The 22,674-nt window shown below is 41.0% G+C and overlaps 2 protein-coding genes and 1 pseudogene across 2 annotated transcripts in view; 2 read left to right on the top strand and 1 right to left on the bottom strand.

Moving 5' to 3' along the window:
- Positions 1-22,674, top strand: part of LOC144642692 (zinc transporter ZIP13-like) — a 79,268-nt gene that overhangs the window by 17,819 nt on the left and 38,775 nt on the right.
- On the top strand, positions 1,562-4,558 carry LOC144637715 (uncharacterized; annotated as a pseudogene).
- LOC144637709 (uncharacterized) lies at positions 12,168-19,579 on the bottom strand. Its single transcript, XM_078496782.1, has 2 exons — positions 17,689-19,579; positions 12,168-12,325 (listed from the first exon to the last, which is right to left on the bottom strand). The coding sequence occupies exons 1-2, from the start codon at positions 19,277-19,279 to the stop codon at positions 12,168-12,170; spliced, it is 1,749 nt and encodes a 582-aa protein (XP_078352908.1). The 5' UTR covers positions 19,280-19,579.

Below are 22,674 nucleotides of genomic sequence, written 5' to 3'. Positions count from 1 at the left end.
GCGAATAGTGTGTGGGTTCCTTAAGGGATCTTTAAGGGACGAGCAGTACTGCCACTCTATGAATTTGTTCCACTCTATGGATTTGTGCTATAAGACTGAGGATACAGGAGACGGGACCTACGGTTTATCGTCCTTTTCCGAGAAGACTAGAATGTCTAGCCATTTGCAGATGTAATTACAAAGGCAGCGCATTCTCCTCAGTTATATTAAAGATCCTGAGTGCTGGTCCGGCCTGGGGTTCGAACCCTCGACCTCCCGCACAGCAATCCGGTGCTCTACCAAGTGAGCAAACCAGGCGGCGGTTATTTACTAAATCTAAAAGAACTCGTCAAATATAATTTGTCTCTTTCGTTTAAAATTTTGTATTAGTCCTTTCTACTTCCCAGGAGTATTTTGCTTTGTGTTCTTCGCGGCAATCTCTTGTCGTGCTAAGCTTGATCTCTGTTTACGTCTCATTTATTCCTGTTGTTAGTTCCCAATTCTACTTGGTTCTATTGATCGGTCGATCACGCGATGCACGAAACAAAACCGGTCAAAGGCCCAATACATAAAGCCTACGTCATCAATTAAAAATCGGACACCGAAGATAATTTTTAGGTTTTGAATGGAAATTTACACCCAAATTCTACTTGCTTCTCTTAGAAAATAAAAAAAAAATGTGAGATCAAATCAGCTGTTTTTCGTTTTCTCAAGAAACGGAAATCCGCGGAAGTTGTAATAGTTGTAATAGGAAATCGAAGTTGTAAGTTTTTCATTTTCTGTCGCAAAAACACTTATTTACGACGTTGTTCTTCTGAGTTTTGTTCCTTTTGTGGTTGTGTGCATCGCTTATTCCTGGTGCTTTGTCAAATCAAGAGTTGACGAGATAGAATCCGCCACGAAGTCAGACTTCGAAAACGTGGAGACGCGGAGACACGGACCCTACAACCTAAGAGGACACAAAAAAGCGGTTGTCCCACGATTTTCAACGTCCTTTTTAAAGAACTCAATCCAGCACAGAGGTGCAGTCTTATGGAATTTTGTGTCAAGCTACTTTAATAACGCTACCAACCACAAGCAGTTTTGCAAAAAAGCGAGAATGGACCCCATATTTAAAAAACTTAATTTTAGCAGGTTGTCGATCCAGACAACTCCGAAACATATGTGTGATTTTCAATTTTAAATCTTAATCTTTTTAAAATGTAATATCGTTTATTTTAGTTTATTACAATGTTATAATAATTTTCTTAGGTAGGTAGATAGTCACACACGACCCCTCAAGCATGTATTTGCTTTAAAACAGATCGTGATTAAATAAAGGTTATTATTAAAGGGTAGCCGCATTGACCATTCATTTCTTCCTTGGCCATCCGCAATCTGCCATGGAAAGTTTGAAGGAGTTTTTACTGTCGAAGTACTTCAGTTCATTTGGTTATATTGTCGCTGTTTTCTACATCCCAGCAATAATAGCATTCTTGGGATTCACAGCACAGCTCAGAACCAGTGAACGTCGAAGATTTCGCTGCCAAGTCCCCAATTTTCAAGACGAATGTTTGGCAGAATATGATGAGCAGTACAACTGATGTCTTATCTTTTAGTGCGAGCAATACAAAGTAAACAGTTCACCTTCGACTCCAAATTTTGTCAAAAGTACTTTTTCAACAAGAGTAGAACTCCAGTCACGTTGCGTGAGTCTACATTGCGCATGAGAAAACGAATTCTTGAAGACACGGAAATTCTAGAACCATTAACTGCTCCGAGCATCGAAACCAAAGACAACAGAGCTTTAGATGACATTTTTGTGGACTTTGTTATTTACTCTGGAAGAGCGGAACACGCGTTTCATGAGTGTTTAGAAAGACACGAAATGTACGACATCTACTTAAAGCCCCAACGTGGATGAGTTGCCATAAAGAACATTGAAGAGTTATTTCTTCCCAACAAAGATACACAAGATCCTCGCAAGATCCTCATTGTTGGTCGCCCGGGTATCGGAAAATCTTTATTGTGCAGGAAATTGTCTAGTGACTGGAGCAAGGGTGATATGTTCAAAGACAGCAAAAAAGGTTTTGAACACCTGTTTTCATTTCAGTTCAGATGGTTCAGTTGTGCTGGGACAACTGCAGAGAGCATCTCTCTTAAACAGTTACTAAGTCGTGTGTATCTAGAAGGAAGCATTGACAATGAGTTATTCCAGTATCTGTTGGACAACCCAGAGAAAGTCCTTCTTGTATTCGATGGCCTGGATGAATTTAAGCACCATGAAAGCTGTTTGGAGGATGAGCAGGCACAAGGTGGAAATAGTCCAACAGAGGCAATGCCATTCTCTGCACTGTATGGGAAATTAGTGAAAGGAAAACAACTTTCTGGGGCCACAGTTGTGACAACTTGTAGACCCAATGTGGTGCAGAGTGTCGCAGGCCTGACATTTGACAGAATGGTGGAGGTCATGGGATTTACACCAGAGAAAGTTGAGGAATACGTTCACAAATTTTGTACGCATCAGGACCCAGAAACAATGAACAGAATATGGGTGCATATCAGCAGCAACTTAGAACTGTTGTCACTGTGCTACATTCCAGTAAACAGTTTTATTGTCTGTTCCCTTTTGAAAAAGTTGATCACAATTCAAGATCATAAGTCAGACAGTGCTTTGCCAACAACTTCAACAAAAATTTATGACGGAGCTCTAAGGTTGTTTATGTTCAAGCATCACCCCGAATTTAAGGGCAAAATATTAACAAAGGACTATCTCATGGGTAATGCTGGCTTCCCAGATACTGTAGAACAAACTTTAAGCCAAGTAGGATCATTGGCAAAAGCAGGAATAGACGAAAGGCGACTAATGTTTGAATCAGTGGAAGTGCAGGGAATGGAAAACTGTGGCTTACTAAACCGTATGCCAGACATTGAAGTCTCGCCTTTTAGATTCAGATCTCATTTCGGTTTCATTCATTTGACATTACAAGAGTTACTTGCTGCCAGAGAAATTGCAAAGATGGACCCCAGTGACATAATTGATTTCATCTCGTCAAATGCTTCAGATCCCAAGTGGCATCTGGTAATTCAGTTTGTGGCAGGTCTTCTCCGTGGCCAGGACAATGAAGCGGTAAAGATTTTTGCCAGCATTCTTCATGACTCTTTGACAGTGAACGCTAAACCCAAGGAGGCTCTACTCATGATGAAGTGTTTGTATGAGTACAATGAGGAAACTACCGTGGAGATTACAGCTTCTGAATTGAACACGAACAGTGAGTTCAATGGTAAAATAGATCTGTGTGAATGTCAAGTCACACCCGTTGACTGCACAGCAATTGCATACTTTATAAAACATCTTCAATGCACTACGTTGGATCTTGGGGGTAACCATGTGACTGACCAAGGCGTATCACACCTGTGTGATGCGTTAAAAAATGGTAATTGTAAACTTACTGAGTTGGACCTTAGTAATAACAATCTAACAGATGAAAGTGTATCACACCTGTGTGGTGCACTAAAGGATGTAAATTGCAAAGTAACTAAGTTGAGCTTTTTTCGTAACAATGTGACAAATCAAGGCTTATTATATCTCTGTGATGTACTAGAAAATGGCAATTGTAAACTCACTGAGTTGGACCTTAGTTCAAACTGCAACATCACGGACGAAGGTGTATCACACCTATGTGATGTACTAAAGCATGGTAACTGTAAAATCATTTCGCTGGACCTTGGTGTCGACGATATAACAGACGAAGCTGCATCGCATTTGTGCAGTGCACTAAAAGATGTAAACTGTAAACTTACAAAGTTGAAACTGAGTGATAACAACATAGCAGATGTAGGCGTATCACATCTGTGTGAAACCCTAACTAATTTCAATTGCAAACTAACGGAGTTGGTCCTCTTCGACAACAATATAACAGATCGAGGCGTGTTACAACTGTATGATGCACTGAAGCATGTTCATTGTAAACTTACTGAATTATATTTAAGTGATAATGATATAACGGATGAGGGTGTACTTCATCTGTGTGATGCATTGACTGATGAAAATTGTAAACTGATAAAGTTGAGCCTTTCGAATAGTCAAATAACAGAACGAGGTTTATCACACCTCTGTGATGTACTCAAAAATGGTAATTGTAAAATTACCAAGTTAGACCTCTCAGGAAATCGTATAACACATGAATTAGGTCTACTGCACTTGTGTGATGTACTAAAAGACGTAAATTGTGAGCTCACTGAGTTAGGCATTGGTTATATTGACCATATAACAAATGAAAGCTTTTCACGACTGAGTGATGCACTAAAACATGTTAATTGTAAACTCACTATGTTGGACCTTGCGACAAGTAATATAACAGATAAAGGTATTTCTCTGCTATGTGATGCACTTACAAGTAAAACCTGTAAACTCACTAAGCTGGTTCTTTATCATGAACAAATAACAGATCAAGGTTTATCACACCTGTGCGCTGCACTGAAAGACGAAAATTTTAAACTTTCTGAATTAACCATTTGTTGTAACAATTATCCTGACCAAGGTAGGAAGCAACTGCTGGAGGTGTTAAGAGGCAAACAATGGCAACTCCGAATCTGACTTTTTATTTAACTTAATATATACATGTATATACATGTTAGATGCTGCACGTACTCTGATAATGGTCAAAACCAATGTTTAAGGTTTAATTGATGTAAAGAGAAACTTGGAAAGAAAAAAATAAATAAATGGCTTTGGCTTCGGTTTTTGTTAGTTATTTAGTTAGTAATTATATATAATTAAGCAATTTAGTTAATTTACTGCTGGGAGTCACGTTTCGCCAAATAGTGTCCCGTCGTTTTAACCTGTCTTCTTTTCATCCGAAAAATACTATTAGATAGCCTGTACATTATGTAAATGACCGAATCGCGCAACCCGATTTCCATGCTGGCCATTTTACTAGCGTTTGTTTATTTCAAATACAATAAAAATCTGAAAGTAAATGTAGAAACATGGAAACACTGCTTAAGCTAATAGACCCTTCTACCATTTCTGGTAGTTTCTTGCGATATTTGGCATTTCATAACTGTTTTCGAATTTGTCGTATTTTCACATTTTTAATTTCCTACAATAGCAATTGGCTATTTTATTCTTGTGATGAAAAATTTAGAACATGATAGGTGATAAATGTAAACCTGTAACAAAACTGTAATTATATTTTATATTCGACTATAGTTAACAAGGCGAAGCCGAGTTGACTGTCGCTCAAAGAAAACGAGGGATTGCAGAGGATTGCGGTCCAGAGCCAACAATTTTATGTTTCGCGCGCGATTGTGTTCTATCAGCGAATAAAAAACGATAGGAGAACCAATCTGATTCGCGGATTTCCAATAGAACACAGCTGCGTTTCCACAAAGGTTTATTAGGGTCATGGGAAATGTGGTCGATTTGTTAATAAATGTTTCTCTACCTGAATCTTCAATATATTGCACAAGTCAAATGGTAAAGGTAAAGCCTGCTGTCGAGCCTAGTGGCTCATCAGGCCGGAGCTTATCCCGGTTTCTGTAGCATTAAGCGACTAGGAGTATTGCTACTCCCCCCTGGATGGGATGCTAGTCCATCGCAGGGTTACCCCCCAGCAGTAAATTCGCCGGTACCCATTTATACACCTGGGTGGAGAGAGGCACTGTGAGAGTAAAGTGTCTTGCCCAAGAACACAACGCAGCGCCCCGGCCAGGCCTCGAACCCGGGCCATTCGACTCGGAGGCGAGCGCACTAACAATTAGGCCACTGCGCCTCCCACTAGTCAGTCAAATACTGCACTTGAAAAAAAAACTTGCATGGGATTTAATGGTGAGAACAGAATGCAAAATTTAAAAATCTGTCGGAAAAGGAAATATCGTACAAAGTTTCTCTTGCCTATAAGAGAAACATGATGTATAACACGATATCGGATGGTTTGTAATTTCAATTTTTTTAGTTAAAATGAGGCGAATAATCACAAATTAGCGTTAGAAACGGAATAAATTAAGACAAAAGAATGATATTTAGTCACAGTTCATAACTAAGATGTGAGTATTTCAAGGCAATCCATCACCTAACTCTTCAAGAGCATTCAAATACCGAAAAGCGACAGATATGAAAAAATGACGCGAAATAAAGATCACGATTCGGCGTCAAAAATGATAAATATATGACTTCAGAATGATTTAACTAATCATACATGAGAAGTGACCATTTCGATGCAATCAATCAACCAACTCCTCAAGTGCAACAGGGAACCAAGACGCGGGATATGGAAAATGAGCCCAATATCCAGTGAATCGACGTCTAAAAATGATAACGTGCGTTGAAGAAAGCAGAAGAAAGTGAAGAGAAGAAAACGGATGTAACGAAATAGACTAAACTGAACACCTTTCAGACCTTGGCCGCTTTTGCGTTTACACACATAGACGGTGGTGGTTTTGGCACAAATCGCGACACCTCGCTCGGCTCGCCCGGGCTCGCCCGAGCTCGCCTCGCTCCTTGTCGAGATTAGTGACCAAAACCACCACCGTCTATGTGTGCAAAAATCGCGAGCGGCACCCAAAATCTCTGCGGCTTGAGCGCTCACAAATCTCAAGCTGCCTTGCTGTGCCAGAATCATTTTTCAATTGAACAAATATTTTTCTTTGGTATATACAACAGATGGCTGCCGCAAGATATTCGTCAGAAGTTTTGCAAGCTATGATGGAGGAAAACCTCCGTGAATTTCAAAGAAATCCACAAAGAAACGAAACTTTTTTACTGGCCCAATCCGATTTTAATGAATTGCTACGCGTGTGGAAAATTGCCATACCAGAGGGTGGCCGTGCCAGCAAAGACCTTTTTGTCTTTCAAAAGAAAACAAAAGGAAAGTTTGTTAATTTGGTAAAGAATGAAATAAGAGATTTGAAAAGCGTAAAAGTAAGCTTTGGGTTGCAAATAAAGTTCACAAAAGAAAACTTTGAGACTGGTGTAACACAAGAGATGAAGCATTATTTTAAAGAAAGAGAACCGCACGTTTTTAACGAAAATAATAAACAACAGATAATACAAGAGTTCGATAGATTTATTGAAAGAGCAAAGGGCCAAATTGAGGCTTGGTCAGAGCGCGGCTCAGGCTGGGTTATTGAAAGAATAACCGAAGCGTACGTAAATGTTGCACGCTATCAGCCATTGCGCGGAGGAACTTACTTACCTCTCCCAGCCAATCTGGCAAAAAAGAAAGCAATAATCAACGTGCAAAACAGGGATAACGAATGTTTGAAGTGGGCTTTGAGGGCTGCACTTTTTCCTCCAAGGTACGGAAAAAACCTTCAAAGGCCAAGCAAATATCCGGTCAACGACGGAATTAACTACAGAGGCATCGATTTCCCCACACCTGTAAAACAGATTGACAAACTCGAGAGGCAAAACAGCAACCTCGCAATAAATGTGTTCGGCTGGGAAGACAATCGTGTGATTGTGCACAGAATAAGCAAAGAAGAAAAAACAATTCCTCGTATAAACCTTATATTAATAGAGTCAGGATTAATTCAGCATTACTGTTTTGTAAAAAGAGTAAGCGCTCTGCTTTTTGATCAGACAAAAAATGCAACCAAAAAACACTTTTGCATGTTGTGCTTGACCGGTTTTACAAGAGCGGACTTGCTCGAGAACCACGAAAAATATTGCAATGGCATGAACGGCAGGCCGACAAGGATCGAGATGCCGGAAGAGGGGAAAAACACCCTTTCTTTCCAAAATCATCACAAACAGATGAGAGCGCCTTACGTGATATATGCTGACTTTGAGGCTTTGGTCAGAAAGATTTCAGGCTGCGAGATTGGGCCAGAGAGCAAGCAAAAAAGCTACACCGAGAAGACAGAACAGCATGAGGCATGTGGTTTTGCTTACACAGTTGTAAGGAGTGACGGCAGAAACAAACGGCCAGTAGTCTACAGAGGTGAAAATGCTGTTGAAGTGTTTTTGAACTGTCTTCAAGAGGAAGAGAAAATAATAAGAAATAGTTTGTCATTGCCAAAACCTCTTGTGATGACTTCAGAAGATTGGGTAAAATTTAAAAATGCAACTGATTGCCATATTTGTCAAAAAAGTTTGATAAAAGATTACTTTTTAGACTCTTTACCTGTGTGGGAAAGTGAAGAAGGTAGCGTATACACTTATGATGGGCAATGGCACAAAAAATGTTTTTACGATGTAAAGAAAGAAAATGACAGTTCGCTTTACAGTTCGTTTCTCATGCTAAAAAGATTGACAGAAGAAGAGCACAAAGAAGCTGCAGAAGAACAAGATGACTGCTTATGCTGTGGGCAACCTTTGCTCAGGCAAAACTTCAGAGATGCAGTAAAAGACCATTGCCACATAACAGGCAAGTTTCGAGGAGCAGCGCACAACGCATGCAACCTGAAAATGCGAATAAAACCAAAGACGGACCAAATACCAGTTGTATTTCACAACCTGAGGGGCTATGATGCGCACCATTTAATGCAAGCGATGTCAAAGCTGTCGCAAGCGACACATAAAGAGGTGAAATGCGTCGCCAACAACATGGAGAAATACATCACATTTTCAGTAGGAGGTCTGCGTTTCATTGACAGCTTGAACTTTCTACAAGGAAGCCTCGATTCACTTGTAAGCGCAACACCGAAGGAGTCATTGAAAATAACAAAATCTCTTTCTTCACAAAATTTTGAACTTCTTTACAAAAAGGGGATCTATCCGTACGAGTACATGGACTCATGGGAAAGATTTAGCGAAACAAGTTTGCCTGAAAAAGAAAAGTTTTACAGCAAGCTAAACGACGAGCACATAACAGACGAAGAGTACGATCACGCAAAGAGGGTATGGGAAGCTTTTGGATGCAAAACGCTGGGCGACTACCACAATTTGTACGTTAAAACTGACGTTACTCTTTTGGCTGATGTTTTTGAGAACTTTCGAAATATATGCCAAGAAAACTATGGCCTCGATCCAGCTCACTATTTTACATCGCCTGGCCTTTCTTGGGACGCACTCTTGAAAAAGACAGGCGTGCAGCTTGAGCTCCTTACAGACTCAGAAATGCATCTCTTTGTCGAAAGGGGAATAAGAGGAGGTATTTCCATGGTTAGCAAGAGATACGCAAAGGCAAACAATCCTTATGTTGAAGGCTACGATCCAAGCAAGCCAAAAAAATACATAATGTACCTTGATGCGAACAACCTTTATGGGTGGGCAATGAGCAAGCCACTGCCAAAAAGTGGTTTTAGATGGAAAAGAGTTATGCCGACTGAAAAAGAAATCATGAGGAAAAAGGAGTCTGCAAAAACTGGCTGGATATTGGAGGTAGACCTCGAATACCCTGCAGAACTTCACGAAGAGCACAATAGCTACCCATTAGCTCCTGAGAAAAAGAAAATAAATAAGGACTTGTTTTCACCTTACCAAAAGAAATTGATAAAAAACCTCGATCTTGACCTACCAGACAGCGAAAAGCTTGTTTTAACTCTTGAAGACAAAACTAATTATGTTGTGCATTATCGAAACTTGCAGTTTTATTTGAAACAAGGAATGAAACTCAAAAAAGTGCACAGGGTTTTGGAGTTCGAACAGGAATGTTGGATGGAGCCGTACATAAAGATGAACACAGAATTTAGGAAAAAAGCGAAAAACGACTTTGAAAAAAACTTTTACAAGCTAATGAATAACTCAGTTTTCGGAAAAACAATGGAAAACTTGCGTAACCGTGTTGACATAAAAATAGTGCGAAGCGACGAAACGAACAAAATAAGAAAACTAGTTGCTAGTCCATTGTACTCAAGACACGTTCTGTTTAAAAACGATCTGGTCGGAATAGACATGCGGAAAAGCAGACTTTTTCTCAATAAACCTGTCTACACAGGTATGACTATCCTTGACGTAAGCAAGATTTTGATGTATGACTTTCTTTACAACGAATTGAAAATGGAGTACGGGCAGCGCTGCGAGCTTTTGTATACAGACACTGACAGCCTTCTTCTGGAGATTGAAACAGAGGATATTTACGAAGATATTTATCAAAACAAAACTCTATACGACACAAGCGACTACCCAAAAGAGCATTCACTTCATTCATACGAAAACAAAAAGGTCTTGGGAAAAATGAAAGACGAATGCGCAGGAACACCAATTTCAGAGTGTGTCTGTTTGAGGCCAAAAATGTATTCAATACTGACAGAAGACCAAAAAAAAATAAAGAAAGCTAAAGGAGTAAAAAAGTGTGTGGTAAAAAAGAAAATCTTGCACGAAAATTATTTAGAAACGCTTTTTGGAACAAAGCAGTTATGGCATGGAATGAACATACTTAGAAGCGAGGGTCATGAGATTTACGGAATGCATCTCAACAAAGTCTCGCTGTCGCCTTTTGACTCAAAGCGATGGATAGCGGATGACGGGATACATACAAATGCTTACGGGTATAAGTTTTGCGAAACAGAACGTTTATAGCTTTTCTGGTGGTAACTGTGTATTTGGAGGAATAACAAGCAATTCTTCACGCACGAAGCCGCGCTTTGGACCATCGTGCAAGTAATAAAGAACTGGCTGATTAGGTTTAGTAACAGACCTTTCAATGCTGTAGACTTTTAATGACCAAATCGGATCTGTAGCCCTTTTTACGCCGCCTTCCAGCTCGCCAGGTTGGTAGAGAAAGCGCACATTAACGAGAGAGGGGAGTTTTTTTCTTTCTTGCCAACAGGTCTTGTATATTTTGAGGACGGTTTTGACGAAACAGCCTTTTCTTTGATTGCAGCAGCAGGTTTCTTACCAGTAAGACTGGTTACTTCGTTGTTCAGAGCGGCAACAACTTCGGGTAGCCTTTTTACCCACGCTGTCGACCGCTGGCCAGATGGCAGGTTCATCTCGACACCGTACTGATAACCAAACAGGCGCTTTGCCAGTGTTTGATTAAAACGTTCAACAATGGCTTGATCTCTGTGAATGTTAACACGCCCGCGTCTAATATAGGTTTTGTGATTTTCCATTTCTTTAGTAACAGCTCCCATGAATTCGCGACCAGGGTCAACTTGCAGCATCTGTGGCCATTTTAGTGCACTTCGCCTGTAAATTGTCTGAAAACCTTTTGCAACCTCAGTTGAATCTTTGGAGGTCAAAGGCTCGGCCTCTTTGAAACGGCTGGCAACGTCAACAACAGTCAGCGCGTATTTGTAAACTTTTCGCCCTCGCGGCAGTTTGTCGTGTGGCAGAAAAAGAAGGTCCGCCTGGTGGACCGCGTTAGGAGAAGAAACATCGAATTTTGGGCGAGGAACGTATCGTGGTGCCGGAAGGTAGATCTGCCAAAGGGCCTGCTTAACGAGCCACTTTTTAGCAGCATCTTCGGAAACCTTGGCCGCCTCGGCTAATTTTTTTATCGCTGCAATTCCCTTCCAGTAGCCCTGGGGGCTATAGTAGACTTTCGAGATCTTTGCATCCATGCGTATACAAGAAAAAAAAGAAACGTTTAAAGAAACCGAAAGGCAGCGTACCCAAGTGCAAGCGCGCCAGCGCCAACGAACATAAGTTCACCTTGTTTCTGCTGCTCACTTGGCTGATAGAAATCAGAGAACTTGGGTTCTTTAGGAGGAATCATTTGTTTGTCAGGATGTGCCTGGTTGTAGAGTTTGAAAGCGTAGTCAGTGTTTGTGAAGTTCTGTTTGGCCTGCTCTTTTATTTCCGCGTTGGTTTGTATCCAGTCGAGGAGCTTGGTGCGGTCGCGAGAGTATTTCGCGTAAGCTGCCTGGTAAGCCTCGAGAGCTTTGTCGTGTCTTTCTTTTTCTTTTAAAGCGGCGTCATCTCTGCCACCCAAAGCTCGAGCAAGGTAGTTGCCGCCAATGAAAGCAGCAGCGTTCAAGATAGCTCCTCCAGCCATAATCGCTACGCTTGCCATAGTAGAACTTTGTTATTATATTATGCGAATTTTTTTTAATTGGTGGGGAGAATTTTCTGGTCCTCGAGATACTGTTTAAGTGCAACGCTGCCAGCCATGACGGCTGTGAACTTTACATAGTTCATAAAACTGCTGCTTGGGTCGGATGTAAAGTTTTCTTTAACAATTTTTTTGGCAGCCCAGCCGATTCCGGCGGCGAGACCTGTAATGGTGGCGGCATCCATAAGTGTTTTAACGAGCTTGTTGTCGGACATGACAGTTCAGTATAAAATAATAAAAAAGTATTCAATTGAAAATTTTTTTTCATGCAGCGCCGGCTGCAACTTTTTTTGTGCTTTCGATACCTGCGTTGTACCCTTCATTATAGACTCGTTGGCGCTCGCGCGCTTCTTCTTGTTGGTTGTCCTCTTCATATTCCTCAACTCCACTTGATGTTTCAATAAAATCATCTCTTAAAGAGCCTATAACAAAACATAATACACTAATAGAAATCGACGTAGCACCGATTTTAAAAAATAAAGATGAAAATTCATCAAAAGTTCGCGGTAGCTTCATCGTTATAATAAAGAAAAAAAAAAGCTTTAATTGGTAAAGTTAGCCAGTAACACAAAAATTACTTGCTTAAAAACTTTAGTTGGTCAAACACATCATGCCACATGGAATTAAAGATTTTTTCCATTTCAGCACACACCAAACTTTTTGCTTCTTCAATCTTCTCTTTTCTTTTTTCTTCATTTTCTATTTTTTCATACTCTTTTTCAAGTTTTATTAAATCCTCATACTGCCTGTTTAAACTTTGCACAGATTTTTCAGCAATAGCATTTAAATTTTTTAATTCTTCTGGTTTCAGCCTGTTCAAAAAGTCTTTTGCCCCTTCCATAGCAGCTGTTGCTCGTACCTCATCTTCTTCAAAGCATTTTTCAAAGCATTTGGCACACTGACTCAACAAAAGAAAGCTTCCAAAATCCATTGGGTCAGGCATAGTGTATGTCCTCGTGTCGGTCATCGTGTTTTGTATACTTTAAAAAATCGAATGTTTAAATGAAAATTATTTAATAATTTTTTTAATCCATCGGACGGATTCCTCTTTTTGAGCCATTTTGGTTTGTTGGTTGCGGAATTCTAGAGCCCGTTTGGCGCGTGTCTGAAGAACGCGTTGCAACCCTTCCAATACTTTCTGCTGTAACTGGTGTGTCATCAGTTATAAGAGTTGGCGGAGCTTTAAATGTTGGACTTCTTTTTTCGTTTATAAAGGCTTTTATGTCTTCGCGTTTCACATAAGTTGTAACGATTGCAACGCCGATACCAAGCAAAGATATCCATTGATTTGTGGTGAGACCGCTTGATTGCGGCTGAGCCTCGGGCGGAGCTGGTTCCGTTACGGCCGGTGGTGTTACACTTCGCTTAGCAGATGCAGATTTCTTTTCCTTTTCTTTTGCAATTATTGCAGCAGCCTCGACAGCAGCTTTTTTCTGTGCTTCACGAGCCTGTTTTGTTTTTTCTGCAGCAAGCTTGCCAGCAGCAACTCTCTTTGGATTTTTGGCAGGCTTTGTTGCAGGAGTTGTTGAAGTGACAGGAGAAGAGGTAGAAACAGGAGTTTCCAATTCACGTTGTTCGAGCTCGGCCATTTTATTTATGAAAAAATAATATTTAAATAGAAATTTGCTCAGCAAGATTTTTTGCTAAGCAATTTCTAAGCATTGCTCATTAATTATTCAGTATTTTCTTAGCTTTGTTTAGGAAGTCTTGTGAGTATTACTCAGTAAAGGTGCCTTCGGAGCTTTTTTCCGTGGCGCCCTGCCGCTCAGAGGCGATTTCATCAAGATCTGACTGTTTTTTTTGATGAGTCGTACTCGTAAACAATATATTTTGCTGTTATCAAAGCAGCAGAAGCAGGAGCAAGAAGCTTGCCGTAATTGAAAGACAAACTGCCGACAAGATTGGAAAGCTCGCTGTTTATAATGTCGTCATTTTTAAGCTCTTTTTGTAAAGCTTCAATATTTTTCATGGGCACAAACAGACTTGCTAATTTTGTTAAAAGAGTTAGCGCGCTGTCAATAAGATTTTCCGTTGTCTTGGTGCCAACGTATGCCTCATATCTCTTGAAGTACTTTTCAACTTCTTTATCTGTCAAGCGCTTCACCTGCTCGTGTGTCAGCTGCACACCGATTGCTTCTTTGGACTTGCCTGTTGAAACAAGGATTGCAAGCTTCTCGCGTAAAGCAGGAATGTTTGGTCCTTGCATAGCCGCTTGAATTAAGCTGGTGTCCATTGCGCTTTCTGTACTTTCTGGTTCAGATCCAAGCAGTTCCATTACGGAAGCTAATGCTAATTCTTGTTCACATGCAGCATCGGGTGAGGTTGTTGCGAACGGGTCAGCCATTTATTACTCTAAAAAATTATGTTCAATAAAAAAATTTTGTGCCGTAAGGGTGGCGATGAGAAATGACAAGATGCGAAAACTTATTTTTTTTTAGCTTTAAAATGATTTCTTTGTAATCCTCATTGGCAAGTTCGCCAGCGTAATCCTCAAAGATTGCCTTCGTGGTCTTGGCAGAGGGGGTGTAAAAGAAAACGATTGCCGCCACATTTTCGCGGAATGAGGCTGTTATGCTTGTCATTTTTTGAGTTAACACCCATATGCTCAAGCCTGCGTGGCGAGCAGAGAAAGCAAGATTCACCAATTCACCCGTTCTTCCCTTTACATCTTTCGATGCAGCACAGTCGTCGAGGATGATAAGCGTGTTCGTACCCTTAAAAAGAAATCTTGAAAGCCTTAACCAAGATTCCACCTCGTGCTGCTCGCAAATGAAAACAAAAAATCGAATATCTTCCTCAGCAAAGCGATAATAAGTCTTGTTGTGCTCGAAAGTCGGGCAGATGAGCACGATGTAGTCAAACTTGCCTCGGAAAGGGCCACAAAGCTGATTGACCACGTATCTTGTTTTTCCTGAGTTCGTTGGTCCCACAATGAGGGCGTTGAAGGGTATATTGGCAGGATCCATCTTCGTTCGTATATTATAAAAGCACAGATTCTAACTGCCTGCCAATTATATTCATTTGGGCGTCGCTGATTACGTAAATGTGACAGTTCAAATTACCTGAGCCGCTTGCTTTCCTCTCTAGCTCAAGCTGGACACCGTCCTTTGTGTTCACAAGGCGCGTGCCGCTTCCGTGCATCGAGTGGTCAGCCATGGAACGCAGATCAATAAGAAGGCCAAACTTGTCTTCTGTGTAAAACTTTTGCAGAGTCATGTGCTGCGTTTTATGTTTTTCTTTCATGTAGAATCTTTTAACTTCTCCCCAAATGTCCATTCCTTCGATGCCGTTGTTTTACAGCATGTTTGGCGAGCCGTTGACAGTGATGCTTACTTTTGTAAGGTCCGGGTTAATGTACTTTTCCGAGCTCCTTGCACCTTTGTTATATTGCTCAATAAATAGGAGCAAGATACCTTTCATGGACCTCCTCTGCGGGTTGACCCTTAGATTCAGACGTGTGTCGGAGCCTTTTGCAAAAGTCGTCACTTTATCACGCTGGATGTGGTCGTAAGCGAACTCTTTGCCGCCCGAATAAGCGCTGAACGCTTCATCTGCAATTTCCTTGCTTCTTATCATCTCGTACTCCAGCTGGATGTTTGTCAACTTGTATTTTAGTTTTGTTGTATCTGAGCCTCTGACCACATGTTCGGCTGCCGCGAGCTTCAGTTCGAACACAAGATCGTTGTATAGTGCCTGAGGATAAAATGCCCCATGGTCAGTTAAAATCTGGTGATCCACTCGGATTCGGTATTTATTACCATAGAGCTCATTTAGCTTTTTTTCTGCTTCGACTCCTGAAGTTTTCTTATCGCCAGCATTTGAGCGAATTTTGTTGAGGTCCTCGCTCTGAATGCCCTCTGGCACCCTGTCGTCGCGCTCCTCCTGCGAAAGGAAAAAATCCTCAAATATTTTGTAGATGTCATAGCCCACCGTGTCCTGCACGACGGTGCCTTCGTACTTTACAACAAACTTGTCGACCAGAGCTCGGCTGACGTTGTCAACCAGAAAGTTGTTGGCATGGCCTCCGCTCAAGTCGATGTTGAAGCGCAGCGCCAGCGAGCCAGGCACAATGACCTCGTTTTCGTTCAGCTTGGGCACTGAAACATACAACGTTTCCTCTGGATTGGCTTCTGTGCGGTCAAAAGTGATTCGTTTTACCGCGCGCTCGGCTTTCAGTGCGCCGAGTATTTTCTCTGTGCGTCCCGGTCGAAGGTTTTCTTGAACAGCAGCCATCTCTCGATTGGTTTTATTGTTAAATTGAAAAGTTTAATTTGAAAATATATATATATAAATTAAGCGATGGCAACAGGTGGTGGTGATTTTGGATTCGAGGACCCTGATTTGGACCAAGATCTTGACCACAACAGTGATAACGATGATGAAGAGGGACAAGAGGTCGACACAACCCGACCATTTCAGCCCGGGGAGGCATCCACACCCTACCATGGGGGTGAACAACATGAAATGCAAACGATGCAGCACGAACAGAGCGGGCTGCCAGACACATCATATGATGAAACACCTTTGCTTGGCAGTGCGCAATCAATGAGCGAAAAGGCATGGAATGCTCTAAAAGGGGTGTTTCCAGAAAGCTCATCAACAAATCTTGAAGCCTCTTACAGTCTAAAGGGCAGATTACAAGTAAAAATGGCCGGAGCTGGTAAAAAATTATATGACCTTTTCACCACCAAAAGGGGTACAGGTGGTAACCAACAGCTAAATCCAAGTCTTACAAAAGAAATTAGGAAAGAACTTGGACCAATGGCACAAGAACTTGCTCAAGACAATGAGAGCATAAGAGATGAACGCCAAAGATTAAGAGAAGCTGAAAAACAACTTCAAGAGGCCCAAAAAAACGCATCAGAAAGTGAAAAAGCTGCTCAAAAAGTGCGAGATCTTAGAATAAAAATCGAGCGAATAAATGCCAAGATTGATCAACTTGGGTCAAATGTTGAAAATGAATCAGAATTACGCAGACTTAAGCAACTGGGAAAAAATCTTGAAAAGGATTTTGAAAACGCAAAAACAGAAGTTGCTGCTCTTGAAAAACAAGCTAAGCAGAAGGCAAAAGAACAAACACGAGTCGACCAACTAAGGGCAAGCCTCGCTGCCAAAGAGAGCAAAAGAAACACTTTGCAAGAAAGGCTCAACGACACAAGAGCGTTGGATGATCTTAAAGAGCAAGAAGATGAGCTCAAGCGCCAAAACGAGGAAGACAAAAAAATTATTGAGGATGAGAATGCCTCCCCCACTGACAAACAAGCTGCGGAAGAAAGAGTTGCAGAAAGAACCGAGGAGCTCGGGCGTTTGCAAACGCCGATTGCCGAAAGAGAAAGGGCGCTTCCACTTCGTGAGAGGATCAAAGAGATCTTCAAAAAACATGGCGTGACATTAACAGCAATACTTCTGGCTGCTGGTGTCACGATTGGTTCTGTTATTGGAGCCATTACAAACTCTTTGAAGGCCACCGGCAAAGCGTTGGGAAAAGGCCTAAGTGATATTGGCTCAAAAGTAGCATCAGCTCTGCCTGGTCTCATTGGCTCGATTGCGAAATTTCTTTTCAAAACCGCTGGTCAAGTAATTGGATTTCTTGCAGAGCACACCTGGCTGCTTATCCTTGCTGTGGTTGCTTTTCTTGTTGAAAAATACATCAAAAAGAGACGTTAGCGCATAAGGGTGTAGAGCAAAGCTGCTGCTCCAACCGCGCCAACAGCGACAGTTGCTTTGTTTATTTCGTGTGAATCATTGGCTACGGCCTTTGTAGCTTTAGCGCTTTGCGCGTTGCTAGCTTGTGTTTCAGCAGCGCTTGCTGCAGGTGCCTGATTTTTTTTTGCTGTGGCGCTCTTGTGTATAGGATTTGAAGGGTGGCTGTTTGGTGGGTTGATTTTTGATTTTCCTCCCGCCATCAGTTTAAGAGCTGCTTTTTTTGTAGCTTTATTAACCTCATCATTCACTCCTAATTTCATCCCAACAACAGCCTGCTTAAGCTGGTTATTGTAGCCAACAACGCTTTCTGTGTTTATCACCATACGAGCGGGCATCAGCCAGGCACCTGGGCAGACTGCAAGGTTAAGCCGAACCTTAGCCTGGTCGATGGCGAGTTGGTATCTTTGGACCGACTTTGCCAGATCAGGTTGCCTTATAGCGTCTTCAACCAACACGAGGAACTCACTTTGCGCTTCCTTTGCACGGCCGCCTGTTCCAAGTATGCTACTTCGAACGTTGACCTGCGAACCCAGAATACAGTAGACAAAAGCCTCAATTGACTGGTTTATTCTTGACAAACCCGCCTGAGTAAGCCCTTGCGTTGCATTTTCACAAAACCAGTCAGCCTGTGATGCTGCAGAATCATCTGGCTGAATGTAATAAATAAGGTTACCGTCGCTTGCAGTTCCACCTTCATCCGAAAATTTATCGTAATCGGGGTATTTTGCTCCAGTTTTTTGTATACCATTGCTTGAAATCCAGATATAAATAGCACCAAGTCCGTGGTTTGCACCTGTTGTAAAACGAAAATCGCTTGACGGGTCGACACCGAACTCAGCACATATTCTTTTGTACGAAGCCACGTCGTACTTGTTGTCGAACTGGCTAAAAGTTGGGTCGCCTGGCAAGGCGCTTACGCTCTGAATTCCCCCCATCTGAAACAATATTCGCCTTATCGTGAAATAAACGTGAAAAAGATAAAAATTACGCACAATCGGTGGCAAGCTAAGAGCTGAGTGCTCTTCATCGAAAATATCTCGACTTATACCGCAGCCTGTTGTCGCGCACCATACCGCAAAGTTAAGTTGCTGGGGCCAATAGGCCATGTTAGGCCCCGCAAGCCACTTTTTTGACTCTTTTCCTGATGTATGCTTCAGTTTTGTTTTTTGAAAAATCTCTCTTAATTTCGTTGTGAAATATTGATCTGGTGTTACGTAGATGTTGATTTTGCTGTTAAATATTTTTTTCAAACTCGGTGCGGCTTCGTGAAATCCAACCGCGGGAATTGGCAAAGATGAGCCTTTTGCGCCGCTTGGTGACAGCTGTTGTGGAAAACCGCCTGAAATTTGATTCACCCCCAGTGCTTTTTTCATCTCTGGGCTCCAATATTTGCTGTCAGAGCCAAAAACATTTATCAAATGGCCTTGCCCTGCCTTGTAATAAATGTCTGCCGTTGCTGTGTGGCTGTACGCGAACTCAACCTGTGCAACAAATTTTGTTCGGTCAGCGTTTGGATATTTTGCAAGAAAAGGTTTCCATGCATTGTCTTTTGCCGCTTCAGAAATTTTAGTTGCTTCTGGGGTTTTCATCCACTTCATAAAATCTCTTTCTTTGGAATCAAGAAAAATTGATTGAGAAATGTCATCAGCTCTCGGAATAGGCGGCGCCATTTTATATTAAAGATTTATTTTTCAAAAGATAATTATAAAGATGGTTGTGCTCACAATCGACGCGAGTTCCAACGGGGAAGCTGTTTACTTTGACCAGCCAATTGAAAAACCAAGGTTTATCAGCCTGCTGTCATGCTCGTTACAAAACAGCTGGCATAATCTGGAAGGAATTGGCTCCATAAGCATTAAACAAAACAATGTGAGCAACAATGTTGCTGATTTTTTTCCAGGCAACTACAATTTTGATGAAATTACAACTTACCTGACTAATAAGTTCAAAGATCAACAAAAGCTAACAGTAAAAAGGGATGATTTGAAAAGAGGCTTTTCAATAACAAAAACAAAAAATATTGAAAGCTTTTCTTTTGATAAAAATCTTTCTAAACTTTTTAATAACACAATTGTTGATGCTGCTAACGCAAGAATTGAAGATTTTACTAAGCCAGACTTTTATTACATTCACTGCGATTTACTTTCCAAAGAAAATAACTTGTATAATGGAAAGCCAAGTGACATTCTCGCTTGTGTACCAATAACCGGGAAACCTTATGATTTGGTTCATTACCCTCAAAATTTTATCAATAATTCACGTCGAACCAACGCTGTTCAGAGTGTGAACAGTGTCACATTGACCGTCAAAGACAAAACTGGCAGTAAGTTTGACTTTGTTGGAGCTCCGCTGCATTTTGAATTAGAATTAAATTAATATTTTTTTATTGTATACGACCATGTCATCTGCTAATGTTCTCCCGAGTGCCCCTGCTTATGGTGATCGCGAAGAAACACAACTTTATCCAAGCCTCCCAACAAATGCCGAGAATTTTCGGCTGACTGAAATAAGTAAAATTGAAAAAGAAATATCCGCTGAAGCTGAGCATTACAGGCTTGTGTTAAAAAAATATAAAAAAGTCCGGAAAGTTATTCACTATTCCGTGGTCTGTCTTGGCGCCGTGACGGCAGCTCTGTCTTCTGGAGCTGTTGCGACTTCACTTACTGGTGTTGGAATTGTTATCGGCGTGCCTGTTGCAGCAGTAGCAGGGATATCTGGCGCAGCTTCCACTGGCCTGTCAGTTATCAACAAAAAGCTTGAACGTAAAGTTAATAAGCACTCAAGAATCCTCGCTCTGGCTGTTGCAAAACATGACTCGATAAACAGCTCTGTCTCACAAGCTCTGAATGATAATCTTGTTTCTGACAAAGAGTTTCAACTGATCACACGAGAAATGCAGAAATATCGCCAACTTAAAGATACTTTACGCTCAAACTTTGCACAAAAACAAAGAAATTCACTCCAGCCAGACATCGGAAAAATTCGGGAAGAAATCAAGAAAGAAGAACGCAAAAGATTGGAAAAAAAACTTCTCGAAAGCGCCACCGACATTTCGAAATAAAATTTCAGTCCAATAAAACATTTTTTCATTTTATAAAAGAATGATTGTCTGCGCTCATCTTGTCGTTTACTTTGTGTTTGAATATTTCACGCCCGAGTGTCAAAAAAATATTCGATACATAACCCGCGATGTTGTTAATTGCCTGAACGAGGCAAAATAAAAGGTTACAGCGCACTTAAAGTGACTTTCAGCCGAGTCGAAAGGATTAAATCTGAGTGTGCAAAAAATACAATTAAGTTGAAGCGAACAGCGAGAAATTGCGTGACCCACAGCGGCATGCAAATTTTTTTTGTGTTTGCGTGCGTGGGTGTACAAAGTCGGGGTATTACCCGAATGATATTTTTAGACTTTTGTAAGTTGTTTTCATTCCTGTGTGCTTAAAATCTGAGTTCTAAGCACTCAGGAATGTAAAATCTATTGTTTTACACGTGCACAACTATTGTTCTTTTGATTTAATGCACGTGACGGCCAATTGTGAGTCATTGTCACTAAAAATAGCTTAATGATGTCATTTTCTTTACTCTGTATATAAATCAAGCTAACACCTGGATATCATAAAGAATGACGAGCCAAACGCCAACAGAACGTGTTTTACTTCACAATCCTCGAGTTTATCAATTTTTGGAAGAAGTGGCAACACAAACAGTTACTCCACAAGAGAAACGACAGATAGAATACCAAAGAATCTGTATTGCAAGAAAAAAAAGCCTGAAAAAGATCAACAACATCGAGGCAGCAATACGCGGAAAAGTACAAGAGCTTGAGCATGAACGCTCTCTTGTCAAGCAATTCGACCAACAGATAACACAGATGGAGCAAGACATCTAACTTGAGAAGTGTGTTGGGCAGTATTTAGTCAACAACAATGAGAACTTGGCTAATGCTAAACAAGAAATCTAACCTGAAAGTGTCAGGCAGTATTTATTCAACAACGTGGAAAAACTTGACTATCCGCGAAACAAGAAACACCACCTGAACTGACTTCTCCTTCGGGAGTCGTCAACGTCCGCTATCGCTGGCGATAGCTAGGCGTTCTGATGAGATCTGAAATTGATCGAAACGACTCCTGATTTAAACAAAAACAACAATAAAAGAGATGATTATACAACGTTTAATGGCTAAAAGTTAAAAATTAGATCTGTTGTGTGTGTTAACACTCGGGGAATCACCTATTAACTAAAAATAGTGTATGACACGATGAGAATAAACTCACCGTGATCTTATATTGTTCTTTAATGTGCTAGAAAGTTCTTAGCACAATATGTCATGGTATATATTTGAGCGTTTGTTAAATTGAATATTGTTGTTAATTTATCATAGCTCGCAAAAAAAAAACATACGAAGAGTTTCAAAATGATCGCTGTGTTCCATGCAATTTTCTTTATTTTCACCGAACTTTTTGAGCCTGCTTGGCAGAAGAATGTCAGAAGAATAACATATCAAGTCGTTGAGGCCATAGAAGAAGCAAAACATAATAAATCACCCGCCGATTGAGTTGTTCCTGCTTAAAATATTCTTAATTTATGCACTCACCGGAGCGTGCAAGTTTTGTTTAGCTTGTTAAAACGTTTGCGACAACACTGCTGTCTAATTTTTTTAATTTTTCAATCAGCTCGTCTGTTAAAAAGACTGTTATTTGTTTTTCATTTTCTTTAGTTTTTTTGTATGTTGTAAACGCTTTTCCATGAGATCTTTTCAAGTTTTTCTTTACATTCAAGTTAATTTCTCCAGTTCTCCCTCTTCCCATCTTCGTTTACTCAATAAGAGCATTTGTTCAATTGAAAAATGATTCTGGCACAGCAAGGCAGCTTGAGATTTGTGAGCGCTCAAGCCGCAGAGATTTTGGGTGCCGCTCGCGATTTTTGCACACATAGACGGTGGTGGTTTTGGTCACTAATCTCGACAAGGTGCGAGGCGAGCTCGGGCGAGCCCGGGCGAGCCGAGCGAGTTGTCGCGATTTGTGCCAAAACCACCACCGTCTATGTGTGTCGTTTTTATGAAAGC

Source organism: Oculina patagonica, chromosome 2 (genome assembly GCF_052425735.1).
Source record: "Oculina patagonica isolate OP01 chromosome 2, crgOcupat, whole genome shotgun sequence".
NCBI lineage: Eukaryota > Metazoa > Cnidaria > Anthozoa > Scleractinia > Oculinidae > Oculina > Oculina patagonica.
This window is presented reverse-complemented; position numbering and strand designations above follow the sequence as displayed.

Coding starts and splice junctions, on each gene's coding strand:
- LOC144637709 (XM_078496782.1), bottom strand. CDS start 19,279: ATGGCGCCGCCTATTCCGAGAGCTGATGACATTTCTCAATCAATTTTT. Junction 12,326..17,688: donor CGCTGCTGAAACACAAGCTA/GCAACGCGCAAA, acceptor GTTTTGTTATAG/GCTCTTTAAGAGATGATTTT.